The sequence below is a fragment of the Anopheles moucheti genome, chromosome X (assembly GCF_943734755.1).
Source record: "Anopheles moucheti chromosome X, idAnoMoucSN_F20_07, whole genome shotgun sequence".
Taxonomy (NCBI): Eukaryota; Metazoa; Arthropoda; class Insecta; order Diptera; family Culicidae; genus Anopheles; species Anopheles moucheti.
In genome coordinates this window covers 9854038-9868911 of record NC_069142.1, presented here as the reverse complement: position 1 = coordinate 9868911, position 14874 = coordinate 9854038, and the positions used below count along the sequence as shown (strand labels likewise).

The 14874-nt window shown below is 43.6% G+C and overlaps 2 protein-coding genes across 8 annotated transcripts in view; both read right to left on the bottom strand.

Moving 5' to 3' along the window:
• The window catches only part of LOC128306729 (uncharacterized), a 383189-nt gene that overhangs the window by 212656 nt on the left and 155659 nt on the right, over positions 1-14874 (bottom strand). The window lies entirely within an intron of this gene.
• LOC128306725 (longitudinals lacking protein, isoforms A/B/D/L) overlaps positions 1-14874 on the bottom strand; it is a 67443-nt gene that overhangs the window by 6432 nt on the left and 46137 nt on the right. For 5 of the 6 annotated variants that reach the window (XM_053044316.1, XM_053044319.1, XM_053044318.1 and 2 more), the window contains 5 exons: positions 9595-9742; positions 9305-9505; positions 8613-9218; positions 8342-8506; positions 4957-6885 (listed from right to left, as the gene is read on the bottom strand). In XM_053044316.1, coding sequence (XP_052900276.1) covers positions 5449-6885; positions 8342-8506; positions 8613-9218; positions 9305-9505; positions 9595-9742 — 2557 coding nt within the window. In that variant the 3' untranslated portion in view covers positions 4957-5448. Of the gene's footprint in view, positions 1-2820; positions 2951-3631; positions 3728-4956; positions 6886-8341; positions 8507-8612; positions 9219-9304; positions 9506-9594; positions 9743-14874 lie in introns of those variants that run through there. The other variant, XM_053044315.1, reaches the window with a different exon arrangement.

Sequence of the window (14874 nt, the reverse complement as noted above, 5' to 3'; positions counted from 1 at the left end):
ATGTAAATATGTGTGTGTATAGGTACATATACGTAGGTTTATACATAAAACCAGCTCTAGACAATCACGAGTCCTCTCGCGTGCACAAGGCGTACATCCAAAACAGGCATGATCAAACAACAAGCCTTAACTGCAGATATACACGATTTTGCCCGTGGTAAGAAATTTACATTTTGTTTCGCTTTTTCGCTTTTTTGCCTTTTCTGAAACGATCGCTGAACTCAAATATAATTTACGGAAGTAGAAGTAGAAGAAGTAGTAGTAGAAGTAGAAGTAGTAGAAGTAGAAGTAGTAGAAGAAGAAGAATGCGAGGAAGAATAAGAGATAAAAGAAGTTTTGTAAGAATATAGAGATGATTAAAGGGTGAAATATGAAAGAAAACAAAACTTTGATACGAATGAAGATGTCGAAAGGAAATAAAAAGCAAGTGTGATAATAAAAAGACAAATAGAACCATGAAATAAACATACAAAAAAAACAAAATGACGAAACAAACAATTGAACAACGAGTGAAAACAATATGCAAACATATGTTTAAAAAACAAAATGAAATAAAGGAAGTGTAATACTAGATGTCTACATTTTCGTAGCAGGTTTTTTTTACGCTTGCGCGATTGATGTTCGAGAATATAGAAGCACACAGATATACTGGGCGCGCCACTGAAACATGCCCAAAAATCAATGAAAAAATAAGTCAATCGACAGCAAAACAGAAGAACGGCACCGGGGTATTACAAAACAAGAGCAAATAATTCAATCGTAATCAATGTGAAACGAGCGGCAATCAGCATAAATCAGAACAACGATAAATTGAAAACGATAAATCAAACAAAGTCGAATTTGTGCTGAACTAGTAAATGTACAAACAGATGAATTATGTCATTAAATTATAAAAGAAGAAAAGAACAAATGTGGTTGAAGGGGCATGAGAACAAAGTAACAAGAAAAAAGAACAATGAGTAAGAAATTAGGATAGATAAGAAAAAAATTAATAGAAAAAAATCATGTTTGAAACGAATGATAATTGAAATAGAATAACTCTTGTTTAAACTATTATTAGCACTTTCAATAGAAAAAACAAACAACGCAAAAGATTTAAATAAAGGAAGCTCATATGAGCTGGGGGAAGGAGATAAACTTAACAAAACATATAACGCGCCGATACGCAAGGTAAACAATTAAACAGCAATGGCTAAATCAAACACAAAATTTGCAAACAAACAAAGATGGTAGCAATATAAAAAAAACACAAACAACACAAAATAAAAAAAGAAAAAAAATCAAACCAAAACAAATGTACAACGAAATCTACAACCAAAAAAAACATTCACCGTTTAGTTCTACAGCTCAGTTACAAGCATTTTAATAGCGACAGTAAACTGTACGTGTGTGAGTAAGCAAAAGAATGAAAAATACAAAATAAACAGAACAGCGCATAAGAAAATGACAATGAGAACAACAAAAGAAAGTTTGATAATGATATATAGGGCGAGAGAGAAACAGGGAAAATAGTGTTTGGAAAGTAAATTGTGGTAAATATAAACGTAAAACGTTGCGTCACGAATAAACAGGTGTGGGAGGAGAAAGAGAGATACAAACATACAAATATATTTATAAACCACGATGAAGTATTGGTAATGTAATAGCTAAGATCATAATGGTATGCGTGTCATATCTAAACAGAGAGCGCATAATGTACTAGGAGTAAAGCGGTATGTAGTTAATATTGTACTACTACTAAATATACAGCAAGAACACTACGGAACATGTAACTACAATAGATACAAAAAAAATAGGATAAAGGCATATGAACAACCGAACAATACAATCATAAAAGAGGTAAGTGGTGGTAAGTAACAGTAGAGGGAAAGAAAATAGTAAACACAAACGTACAAGGAGGAAGGAGGGGGAGCGGTGTGTTGGTGGGGAGGGTGTTGTTATTGCAAGGCTAAAAATATTGTAGCAATGTGCTAGACATTTTGCAAACAAAACAAAAAACGATAACTAAAATACGGCAAAGTAAAGGGGTAATGGTAGTAGTAATAGTAGTATAGGTAGTAGTTGTGGTAGTAGGTAGTAGTAGTAGTAATAGTAAATAGTAGTAGCAATAATAATGAAGATGATGGAGCAACGTCAACTAAACAAAACATATATTTTTGTGAGTGTTTGTGTGCGATGGAGTGTTCGTGTGTTGGTGTGTTCCAATGGGTATGTTCTATTGGCTTGTTTTTGCATGTGTGTATGTGTGTGTGTGTGTGTGTGTGTGTGTGTGTGTGTGCTGTATGTTATGTTTTTTTTCTTCTTTTGTGTAGAGAAATGGGAATAGTAACAGGAAAATGAAGAGGAGAAAATAAACAGTAATAGAAACAAAAACATCGAAGCGTTCGAGCCGAAAACAAAACGATACCAAAACTAACAAGAGCAAATATATGTAGATATATATATAATAAGTATATGGGATTCACAAATGGTACTACAAACAGTCTCCGAAAAAGGAACAAAACAAAGGGAAATATATTTATCATCGAAGTTAAAAAATAGTTTTTCTTTGTTCGTTTTTTGCAGGTTAAAATTTTTAAATAAATATGTAAAAAACAAATTGTTCCTATAAATATATTCAATTGTCAACGCATACATAAGTGCGTGTACACAAAGCAACCTAGTGCTGCATCGTACCGCTTTACGTATACGTTGCCGCAAGAGCGTAAGGATTATACTAAGAAGGGAGATTACAGACAGAGAGGAGTAGCAGATTAAATTAAGAAGAATAATATAATTATAAAAAAAAACAATAAGAAAAATCGAAATTCGTTCGCTCACCATCGATATTGTCTGGATGATCCGGATGTGACAGATGTGCATCACTGTCACCGCTCTCGTTGAGCGACGCCATGTTGCCGGGCGCTAGGATGTTGTTCATATCGTCCGCATTCAGATTGATCGGTATAGGCTGCGCGATGATGAAATTGCAAAACAATATAACAGAAGGAGGGGGAGAGAGAGAGAGAGAAAGATGCAAGACAGAGAAATATAGAAAGGGAAAAAGAAATAGAAAAGATCGAAAACGATTAGTTGAAACAAGACAAAATTCATTTAAACTAATGTGTATCGTACTAGACTACGTTGGAAAAATCAACAAGGAATGCCATGAAATTCGGGATGAATGAAAACTGTTTGGGATAAAAAAGCGGCCTTTCTATTGGAAGTACACATACACACATCACGACGACACCCACACACGGGATTTTTTTCCCTCCCAAGTCCCACCAATGATACGAGTTCGGCGAATTCCCGCCAGGTGTCGTTGCTGAAGCGAAACCCATCTTTCCAACTTGGACAGAATGGGAGAAACACACACACAAACGCGCAGCAACTGAATACTAAAGCGGAAAAGGAAAAGTCTACTAACAACCGAACATAAACATTAACCTTGGCTAGTAGGGCAAAACAAAAACCAAACGCCTCTAAAAGGACCTAATGGGTTTTACTAGAGAAGCAGCAGAGAACTGGAGGACCCGAAAGGAATTGTGTGCGCGTGAGTGTTTAGTTGTATGCATGAAAGTGTATGTGTTTGTATAATTGATTGTAGGGGAAGGGAAGTTTGGGGTGTGTGTGTGTGCGCGTTAGTTACATGTTTCGACTTATGGCGCAGATGGTTGAGGTGCGCGTGCGGTTCGAGTCCGATACTCGCAGACATCTCGTCAGCATACAGCGGCAACTTGAGGGGCTGGAAGAAATATAGGTGGGGTGTGTGGGGTAAGGGGAGAGGGAGCGAGGTGTTGTTAAGCAAGGGGAGAATGGAGGGATGGGAAGGAAAGAGAAAAAGAGAAAGAGAAAACATTCCGGTAGAGTCCTTCGTTTGTGTAACTACAGAAAGGCGCGCGCATACTATTCTCGCTTACACTCCATACACATCCAAGCACACTGAGTAATCAACTCGCAGTAATTGTTTGGGGGAGGGGGACAAATTTTCTCATATACGAAACCGAAAGGGTGCGTCAGGTGAAGATTGATAATTAACTAGTCCACAAAAGATCCTTGTTGGCAATGTCCCTCTCTCTCCACAACAAGCCCTGAAGAGCCCCCACAGAAATTGGATCAGAATCGATCTGGACATATTGAATGTCCGAATGTCCAAGTGGATAATTACATCAATTTCTGTCCCCTCCATCTATACCGAGTTACATTCGTAATAGGGAAATAGCCTGTCCAGACATGCAGCCTCACTGCCATCCTATCACCACTCTTGCCTATACCTGGAGACTGCTTCCTTTAGCAACAACGCAACTGCAGGGTGAAGCTCCGTAAAGTACTGCGCCCCAGTTGCCAGCACCGTATCTCTACCTGATAATGTGATTGCGCTCCGGTAAGAAGGGATTAGATTATGCATTTATAATGAGCTGCGAATGGACAGTCTGTATGCCCTCAATGCCAGCAATCAAACGCAGCATACGTCCCCGTACCTGTTGGCATTTCAGGGCTGTAAGTTTGCAAGGGGGCGTGTATGTGCGGTTCGCCAACAAAGGTTCTTGGGGCTCCTAGACAATCTAATTTTTCTACTTCCAAATTGCATTAGCATGGATTAGTCATCGTTAGTCTCGAGCCCAACCGAGAGGAATCTAACTAGAAACGAACACCAGTCGCCTTATCCATTTCGTGTACTCTGTGGTGTCTATAGGCACAAGCAGAATAACTTCCCCTACACGACTACTCCCAGACCTGGACGACCAAGTCTTACAACATTCAGTTTGTCTCACGAACATTCGCCCCATTTCAACATTCCCCTGGCAAGCTTGCACACGTGCCATAAGCATCATTCGCGAACTCTCTGTACCTTTGCCGAAATGATTCCAACCGGTAGGGTTCTTTGCTCTGGTAAAAAGTAAACAGCAGATGAAAGCATATTGGGTGTTTGCGTAGGAAATTGACACGCTGCGCAACGGTGGAGTTGTCGATAAAAGTTCACATTTATTTTCAAAATTGCGTCTTGTTGTTTCCTTGCGCGACAAAAGTAGTTTCTTCGAGGTACAACACTACCTAGTAGTACAACACCTAGTATAATGACACCACGTGTCTTGTAATTAGATATGCTTAACTAAGGAAAAAAAAAACGTAATCAAATTTCACTCGTAGACGTTCCATGCGTGTGTCGTGTCGTACGTTTTTGCAAGCTGCACTAGTTTTTTTTGTTGATTTGTGAGGCATGACAAAACCTCAAATATGGCCACTGTTAGTGTAGTACAGTAGAAATATTGGCACGGTGGTGCGCGTTCTCTTGCCGGACCGCACGATGTGAATCCCCAATTCCCAGATACTGCTGCATAGCGTGCCTATGCAGCTGAGCTTTAGATGGCGTTCATCTCCCTTGTTGTTTCCCTGCGTGCGACCGAAGTACGCCGGTTGGCGTAGTGTGGGGAAGGGGATTTGGTGAAGACGGAATGGTGATTGTCAAGGTGTGGCACCATCTGGTGAGGCGGTGGTAGCGACAGTAGCAGCAGTACCAGCAGTAGTAGTAGCAGTAGACATCTCACCACTATCACAGACCGACGGTTTCGGTTTGGTGGTGGCCCGGCGCACCTCAGTCGCTTCCCGCTCGGTGCAGAGCCGGTGTGCCTTACACTTGTCGTGGTGGTTCACGATCTCGAGCCGGAAGTTCGAATTACCCTCGGCAAATGACGTCCTAATGTCCGGTATGTCGCCGCTCCAACGGCGACAGTACGTGCAGAACATGTAGTTCTTTTCCTCATCGTACTTAAGCCACTCGAACTGGTCGAGCCAGTTCAACCGAAAACGGCCACCCTTGCGCGAGCTGGTAGTTGCTGCAACCATCTTGCCTCCACCACCACCCGCACCGTAAGCTTTCGTGCCGGTACCGGCACCGCTGGTAGCGGTCCGATACGTAATGGTGGCGGACGGTGAGGCTTTACCACCGCCACCGGTTGTTACCGCGTATCCCGACTCAAAGAATGCATCTGTTTGGGTGTCGACTTCGGTCTGCATGACACTACCACTACCACTACCACCATCGCCACCAACACCACCATCACCATCGGCAGCTCTAGTGCAGGCTGTGCTGTGCAGGGCTTCAACAGCGGCTAGCAACGATGAGTGTGATATCCCTGCCAACAGATTACCCTTGCCACCACCCTCGACACTATCACCGCCTCCGTCTCCACCGGCATTACCAACACCAACGTCACCCACAACACTACCACCACTACCCGTCCGTTGAGCCTTTTGCGCTAGCAGATAGCGCTGCAGGCAGGACTTGCCCCCCGGCCAGTTCGCGAAGGCGAGTGCGACGGCGGCGGCTGCAGCAGCAGCATTCGTCTCATCGCCAATTCCTCCTGCATCTACGCCTGCTCCAACTCCTTCGCCTGGTGCTATCGTTCCTTGGGCGGGTGACGATGCGCTTCGCTTTGCCGGCGGTTCGAGCTGCAGGGCGTTCGAGAGCAGTAATGAGCGCTTCGGCTGCGTATACCGCGTCGCCAGTGCCCCGACCTGCCGGTGCCCACCAACACCGCCACCCATTGCCCCTACTCCTGCGCCTACTCCTCCACCTCTGGCCAATGTTCTCTGCGCCTCTGAGGAGGAGGAAGCGGAAAAGGAGGTGGAGATGGTGGCGCCGGTACGCAGTACGGCGGAAAGCGAAAGGGACGGAGGGAGCGGGGAGGCGGAGGAGCTGGTAGTAGCGGTGGTAGTGTTGGTGGTGATGGTGGGGAGCGGCGGCACGACGGTGCATGTTGCCGCCGCAGCCGCAGCCGCCACCATCGCTGTGGCCGTCGTCGCCGCCGTCGACGTCGCCGGTGAAGCCGATGATGACGGTGAAGCTGACATGATCGATGCAGACGGTTGTGCTTTCGATTCGTCTCCCCAAACATTTTTCTGTCAATACAATAGGAAGGGAAGGAGGAGTCAGTGCATGTCTCTCTTTTTTTTTCTATTGCTTGTCGTGATTGGCAATGTGCGTGGGGACGGGTGGACGGGCTTGTGGGGGTGGTGGCGATAGTGGGAATGGTGGTTGTGGTGAAGGATGGCAGTGGGGTTTTGGGGAAAGATTGGGTGAGAAATGGGAACAGGGAATAAGGGATGTGCAAGGAAGGACAAAAAAGAGAGAGGGAGAGAGAGAGAGAGAGAGAGAGAAAGAAGAGAAGGTGGACGACAGAGAGGCTTTCATATATATAAAGCTGTTGTTCTATATATGACAGCAGTAGTATTAAATTTTGCAGTCCCTCCGCACTGACGCGCTCTCTCTCTCTCTCTTTTACTCCCGCTACCCTCCTTTTCACTAACCAACCTTCCCCCTTCCCTTTCCTTACCCTAATCCACCACAGCTCTCCCCATCCGTAAAGTTTTCCTTCTTAACTTCCCAACCGGATGTTGATAGACCTAAAGATTAGTTTGGAATGGGGATATATCTGCATTCGTGGAGCACTATTGTTAAAGGAGTAGTGGATAGTTCCCGGTTTGCATCGCGCGAGAACAGTTACGAGAGATGATGGGCAAAAGACAACTAAATGAGAATGCGCTGGGGTGTGTGAGGTGTTTTATCAACGTCCATTAGACAGCTAGATGCTTTTGGGGCATCTTTAGACATCCGGACACCTGTGGCTGTATGGGGCATCTTGTTAAGGTTGATCACTACGTTACCAGATACATGTGTAAGAACAACTTAAAGGTTCACACTTCACCTGTAGATCACACAACACTCGACAATAGCCTCAATTAGCCAACCAGAGGTGAAGATGACACAACATAAGACCTCAGATGTACACACCTTAATGTCAGGTAATCATGGTAAAGCGAGAGGGAGTAGCATGTACGATTGATCACCAATTCTATCCAATATTCGATTTTTTTCAGCGCAAGTTCAACGGTGAAATGTGAAGCTAGCTTGCATGGAGCCTGTTTACTAACAATGTTCTCTCGTTTACACAGATATTCTACCTGTTTTTAAGTTCAGATGTTTTCCAGAAGATCTTAAGTTTTACACCAATGGATCATGCAGGTACAGGGGTGGGTGAAATACAACTTCAGCAAGATGTTAAAATACATGAAAAGACCGAAGGAAATTCGTAACAGACTTTGTACTTCCTCCCAATAGTCATCCACACGCACACACACACACACACATTCACACAAACGCGCGGGCGCGCGCTCTTACACATAGATATAAAGCGAACCCTGACGGTTGATTTGATTTTTGTAAAACACAGAACAGATACGGACGCACAATCGCTAACCGTAACGAGACACAGAGAACAAACCGAATGGGGGGCGGGGCGGGGCGGGGGACATGAAGAGCAAAAAAAGGATGAAGCCCGGTACCGGTTGGACCTACCTGCATCAGGTCGGAGGACAGCGAATGGCGCACTGGTAGTTCGGGCAGCTCCTGCTTGATGCCGCTCAGCGGATGGCCCGCCAGCGGATGCACTGGTGCCGGTGAGCTCACCTTGAACTCGTCGTCCGGTTTGGGACTCTGCTTGAAGCTACTGTGTGACGATGCCTGAGAGGAGTGTGAAAGAAAAACAACAATCAAGCGTTAGACATGGTGTGGCTCGCGCAACATTCTCCCCAATATTTTATTTCCCCCCCCACCGCGGTAAACCCACCTGTGATTCATATCCTCCTTGCCGTTCGTTCATCAGGGAGGGCGTCGAGGGCGAAGAGTTATCACAGGTGGTGGACATTTTACGTTTCTTCTTATTCTCTACCGTGCTAATTTCGCGATCCTCCGCGGGCAGGTAGTCGCGATCGTCCACCAGGGCGGACTGCATCAGATCGATGCTCGCACTCCGGGAGGGTTGCTGTTGCTGTACCGTCGCACCGGAACCGCCGTGCTGGTGATGATGGTGGTGGTGTGTTTGATGCGTTGTTTGCTGATGCGTCGTTTGCTGATGCGTCGTTTGCTGCTGTTGCTGCTGCTGGTGTTGTTGCTGCTGCTGCTGCTGCTGTTGTTGCTGCTGTTGGTGCGTTTGCTGGTGCTGCTGATGCTGCTGGAGCCGCTCAAGCTGGTCGTGTTCGCTAAGCTCTTTGTCGCGCAGCGGCCCATGATGCAGGGAGTTGTTGTTACTGCTGATCGTGTTGTTATTGTTGTTGGACGCGTTTGGTAGCGTCAGGGCGTCGCGCTCATCCCGTGAGTCCCGGATCCGCTCCGAGCGCAGTTTGTCCGCGTCGGCCGAGTACCGGTCAGCGCTACTTTCGGTCAGTCCTCGTACCTAAAACAACAACAACAACAAAACCAAAAGGTGCGTGGTTTAGCCGTTGGAAGCGCACGATCGTTTCTCGCACGAGCAACACCCACCTTGAGACTTTCGGCCGTTTTGAGAAAGTTTTGCAAATTGTGCTGGCCTACGTTCACCTCGCCCTGGTACATAAAGTCGAGCAGGGCGCGCATCTCGTTCACCTCCACATCCCGCAGGTAGATGATCGGATGCGGATGCTTGTTCTCGACGAATATCTGCTCGAAGTACGGACTGCAAGCGGACAGAATGGCTTGGTGTGCCTGCGAATGAAGCAAAAAAAAAAATACCGGACGTTAGTACACTGCAAAGGGATTTCCCTACGTAATGGCGGTGTGTGTGTGTGATTTACTTTAACGATTCCTTTGTCGCAGGCCAGCGTGACGTCGCACAGTTTCTCATCTTGCAGCAGCGTGGTGAGCACGGTGGTTAAATTAGACTGATGATTGTTCCAGCGCAGACAGTATTGCTGGTCCATGATGCCGGTGTCGGTGCTGTTCCTGTTGTTGTGGGTTGGTGCGCAAAAGCGGGGCGTAAAAGGGAGAAGAAGAAAAAGAAAACACATTATTGCATTCGTTTATGGTAGCAGACAGACCCGTCCTCGCAAAATTTTGGCAATTCACAACTCGCTCCAAACGAAAAACACCTTCTTTTTTTGACGGGGAGCCGCCTGCCTTTCTTCCATCCAGGGGCTCTATTTCTCGCGCTCGGTTTGCTGTGTGTGTGCGCGGGTTACAAATATCACCCCACACCAGCCAATGAGCGTGTACCGAGATGGAGCCGAGAAATACGCAAAACCCGCAACAATTAGTCGATAAAAGTAAAACAACAGCATCCCAAATACTAATCTGTACTGAGCGGCGACTATCACCGGGCCCCCGGCAACCAGAGGATGTTTTTTTTTTTGCTTTGGAAAGTCACTCCCATCCAAACTCTCCACCACCGGCCGTCCGCGGGCATATCTTTAATTGGTATTTAGACCGTAAAATAAAAGTATCTTCCCTCCTTCCCTCGCTCGTGTGTTCCAATGCCGTGTCCGCGACAAGGGCTCGCGAAGAGTGTGATAAGGCGGTCACACTTTCGGGGAAGAAGGTTCACGTTTTCGACCTTAATAAGCGACCATTCCCAGCATCTGTCCACTCCCCCCGGTGGCCCACGCACGTTTGCGCCGATGACGCTTTGCGTGTCTGCCTGTGTCTCTCGCAACTCGCCAGAGAATGAACGCTTTCCATGGGAAGCAAAATGCAAACCGGGCAACGAAAAAAAAAACAAAATAATGCGTATCAAAAAATGGCAAATTTCTATCGCTAACTCGAGAGAAACTGTTCTCACGTGTACGTTTGTGTGTTTTCCGCCTTAATTTAGCGCCCCAAAACCAGGTGGCTTGCCAGCGAGGGAAGGAAGGCGGACCGGCGGGGGGGGGGGGGGGGGGGCGCCAACGTTTCGGGGCTTGAGAATGGACTCGAAAATGGTTCGCAAATTGAATCGTTCTTCACCATCCCGGGGAGGGGGTTAGGAACAATTAAAAGCAATATGAACCACATATTTCTTCGCTTCCATAGCCGCAAAGAGCAAGAGCCGATGGGGTTTGTGGCACTGTTAACTGGGCTATTTCCTTGGGTCTTTCTTATTAGTGAAAACAGACAGTAAAGGGCAATTGTTTGAAGTCCTAACTAGTGTTGTGCTTTTAATGAATCTTTTGAGAAGGGTCTTTCATATGAATCTTTAGTAAGGAGTCATTCAGATCAGGAATTGACTGAATTGACTAAATTGAGAGATTATTCAAGAACGGGGGAGTTCATGAATTATAGAAGAATTATGAATATTTAAAGTAGAGATTCAGCAGTCTATTGCTGAATTGCTGAATTGCTCAGCCCCAATATTGGCAAAACAGACTAGTGTAATAGTCGCAATGTGGGACTGCCGAATATATCTTACTTGGACAAAATTTCAAGATTTCAATTACATAAATTACATTGACAATCGGTCCTTTTTACATTAAAAATGCTTTTGATATAGACACTAACCTTTTGCATGCAAAGAGATAATCATAAAATAAAGCTATTTAGAAAACTTCGATTTGGACTTCGAAGACTTCTTCGAGAAGATTTAGATTTAGCAGAATGCTTACAATAGAAAATAAGGGGCATAAAAATTACTGGTTTGAGAAGAATTGTTGAGGAGCTTTGGAACTATTTCAAGTTTTGAGAAGTTTTAGACTATTACAATGTTTGCGTGATAATTCTACAAACAACATCAAGCTAACTCCGTTGAAGATATTTAGTAACTTTCTCTAAACAGAGTAGAACATTCGATTCGAGATGGGTTATATTGACTATCCGGCAACGGGCAAGTAATGTAAAAGACAGCCAAAAATGGCAAGTAAAGACCTCTTGAGGTTGTTCTGCCAATAAAGAAGAAGAAACACTGCTAAACCATTAATTTTTTTTATAGAGAGTTATGGCTTTTGTACTTAATTCATTTGAAACACTCTAACTATTGAGAAGAAGTTTGTATTTAGCACTGTTAAAAGGACTACTCGAGCTTCTCTTTTAGAAATTAATGTAAAAGTACGAAGTTATAGATATATTAACATCAATTTCAATTAAATACGAATAAATATTGTTACTTTTTTTAAATTATCTCACACAAAATTGAAAAGAATTGAAAGCATCAAGAACCTCAGAAGATGCTCAGGAGGCTTGAAAGATTTTGAGAGATTTCTTCAAATAATCCTACAGTATTTGACTGTGGAATCATCAAAAAATGCACATCGTGTCCTAATATTTCTCGATGAAATATAATCTACATAAAGCATTTATTACTGAGTACCCTGCTTATCTCGCGTTGAAGTCCTTTACAGTAATACTCCTTTGCAGGAGAGGAGCACTTGTCTAGTGATGGGAAAAATCACTCCCATGTGGGATTCGATCCGACCGAACCGGATCCGCCTTGGGATCGATCCTCCGAATCCGATCCGAATCCTACTAGATTTTTTTATGACCACAAAAAAAACTCTTTGCTTTGTAAATGAAGAAAATGCATAGTGGATATGCTAATACGAATTTTTTTTCTTGAATTAAAAAAGTGGGTTCACAATTGAGCTATTGTTGAACAAAAAAAAAGAAAATTAAATTTATTTATTTTTATTCATTATTTAAAAATTCCTATTTTTTAATTCATTATTTTCAGTATCGATTTCAGTATTACTCAACATTCATGAGACTATCATTTTTCAGTATCACCAGATTATCAGCATATCACAATTTTATCAAAAAAAAAAAATGATCCAATTATTTCTATGTCTTCCTCGTTTAAATTATGCTTTAGAAACAATACTTCATTCATTTTTTGGGGAGCAGCCTATTTCTTCTGTCCGTGTAAATTTGTCCTGCCTTAGAGAAAATACGTTCACATGGAACAGAATAAAAAGGCAATAAATCACAAAATATCCGCATCCGAAAACAATCCCTACCACAATCCCACATTCCAATCATGACAGATCCGGATCCGGGATCTGGACTCTTGTTTTGGATTTCGATCCCAGTTCGACAGGCAGATCCGGATCGAAAAGGATTGTTTGGGATTCCAACCCAGAGGATCCTGGATTTAGGATCGAATCCGGATTGATCCAATGAAGGATCCAATCCCAGAATCCGATCCGATCCGATCCGCCCAACACTACACTTGTCTTCTTCTTATTGTAATGGGATATAGAAGTGTCTTTTATTTGTTGATCCAGTTCAAAGAGTTTTCAGAATTTTTCGAAGCAAAGGTACCGCCCTTGTCTAGCACAACCCACACAGCCCATAAAATAATAATCTATTATGGTTTAGTGTCTTTCTATCTCGGAGCTCCATTTTTGGGTTGTGAAAGTACACGGTGCGCCCCCCAGACGCACAAAAAAAACAGGGGGAAAAGTAGTTTTCTTAACCGCGGATAGACGACTCGCGTATAAGATGGATCTCGTACGCGTCCGGTATCAGCCTGCCAAGCGACAACCGACAGATGATTCACCTGATTAAAAAATGGCCAAATGAATAAAGTGTCTCCCCTAAAAAAGCTCTTTCCCTCTTCCACCACGGGCCCAAACCCAACCTTTTCTTATCTCTGGCAGAATACCTAAAGCCATGCGCCGAAACCCAAAAGGACCTAAATGTCACCAAAAAACCACTAAATACGACAACGAGGAACAGCGAAAAAAAAATTGGCACATCGGAATGTCATGAGCGGAAAAACAAGTAACAACAATAGCAACTGTGGGGAACACAAACAAAAAGCTCAAGAAAAACAACGGCCCGTAAACATCTCCGACCCGATCAACCGAAAATCCCTTTCGAAAATATTTCTCCAAAATCAAATAAAACTCCAATGCAAAACACCGATCATCCCGCGAGAAGGAGTGGCACAAATGGGTCGGTAGGGTAGTGCAGTGGAGTAGGACATTTGAAACTTGCGCCAATAGGCTACGAAAACAAAAAAAAAATAGCGAGTGTGTTCTCTCTACTGGTTGTTTTATTAAATCAACATATTGGAAACCTCCAAACGCAGCAAACCACCACACCACATCCCCACCAACAACAACAACAAAACCAACGAAAAAGGAACAGGAAAAGAAGATTTCAATCCGAAATATGTTGAGACAGCAAAAAAAAACCCTCAACTTGCATATATATATATATATATATATATATACGAAAGGTATTATAATAAAACTACCACTGGTGGCGATGGTGAACGACAGTACCAAAAAAAATCGGCGCTGGCAAAAATCGCCATCAATAACAGCACGGAATTAGAAATTTGCAAATATTTACATATTATTAACATTAAATTTGATTGCAACCCAAAAACCAGTTTGTCTTTTCCTAACCTTTGCGCCCAAGTGGGACTACTTTTTCGGTTGGGTTTAATATAGCAAAAAAAAAAGAGCTGAAAAGACGCACACCACAGCAATCGCACACACACTCACACACTCGCGGGCGCGCTGTGAACATATGCACGTGCTCTATCGGTGGAGTTGCGATGCGCGTGTGCTCTTTTATTTATATTAAGCAGATTTATCATACACATTCACACCTAACCCTACTTTTTGTGTAAATTTTTCCCGCACGCCCAGAGAGAAAATAAGTCTGTCGCGTCTGTTAAGGAAGAAGATGACACACACCAAAAAAAAAACCATCAATTTATATCATCCGTATAAACAACAACCGCTTCTTCTGCTAGAGCGAATTTGCGTTGCAAAATATTAAAACTCCCTTTTACTCCCACCATTGTCACCCAAAACTGAATCTACAAATACACGAGCAACAACAACTTAAAAAAAAACTGCATGCTTTCACTGGTCCGATCAGATAAAACTGCCAAACCGATTTCTATGACACTTTGCCCTTTTTGGCATCACCGTCTGCACGGTGGGAAAGAGGCTTACAAAAAGCTTTTAAAGCTTAAACCCGAAATCGATAAAACACGCGCGCACACGCCGCAAAGAAATGTAATCCGGTTGGATTGGTAGAATTAAGCGAACATTTTGAACCACTTTCGACGATCGCCAACAACCCCCGCGCGACAGTACCGGTTGTAGGGTTCCGCAAACAACAAACTTAATAACCTATTTGGTGGGGAGCTACAT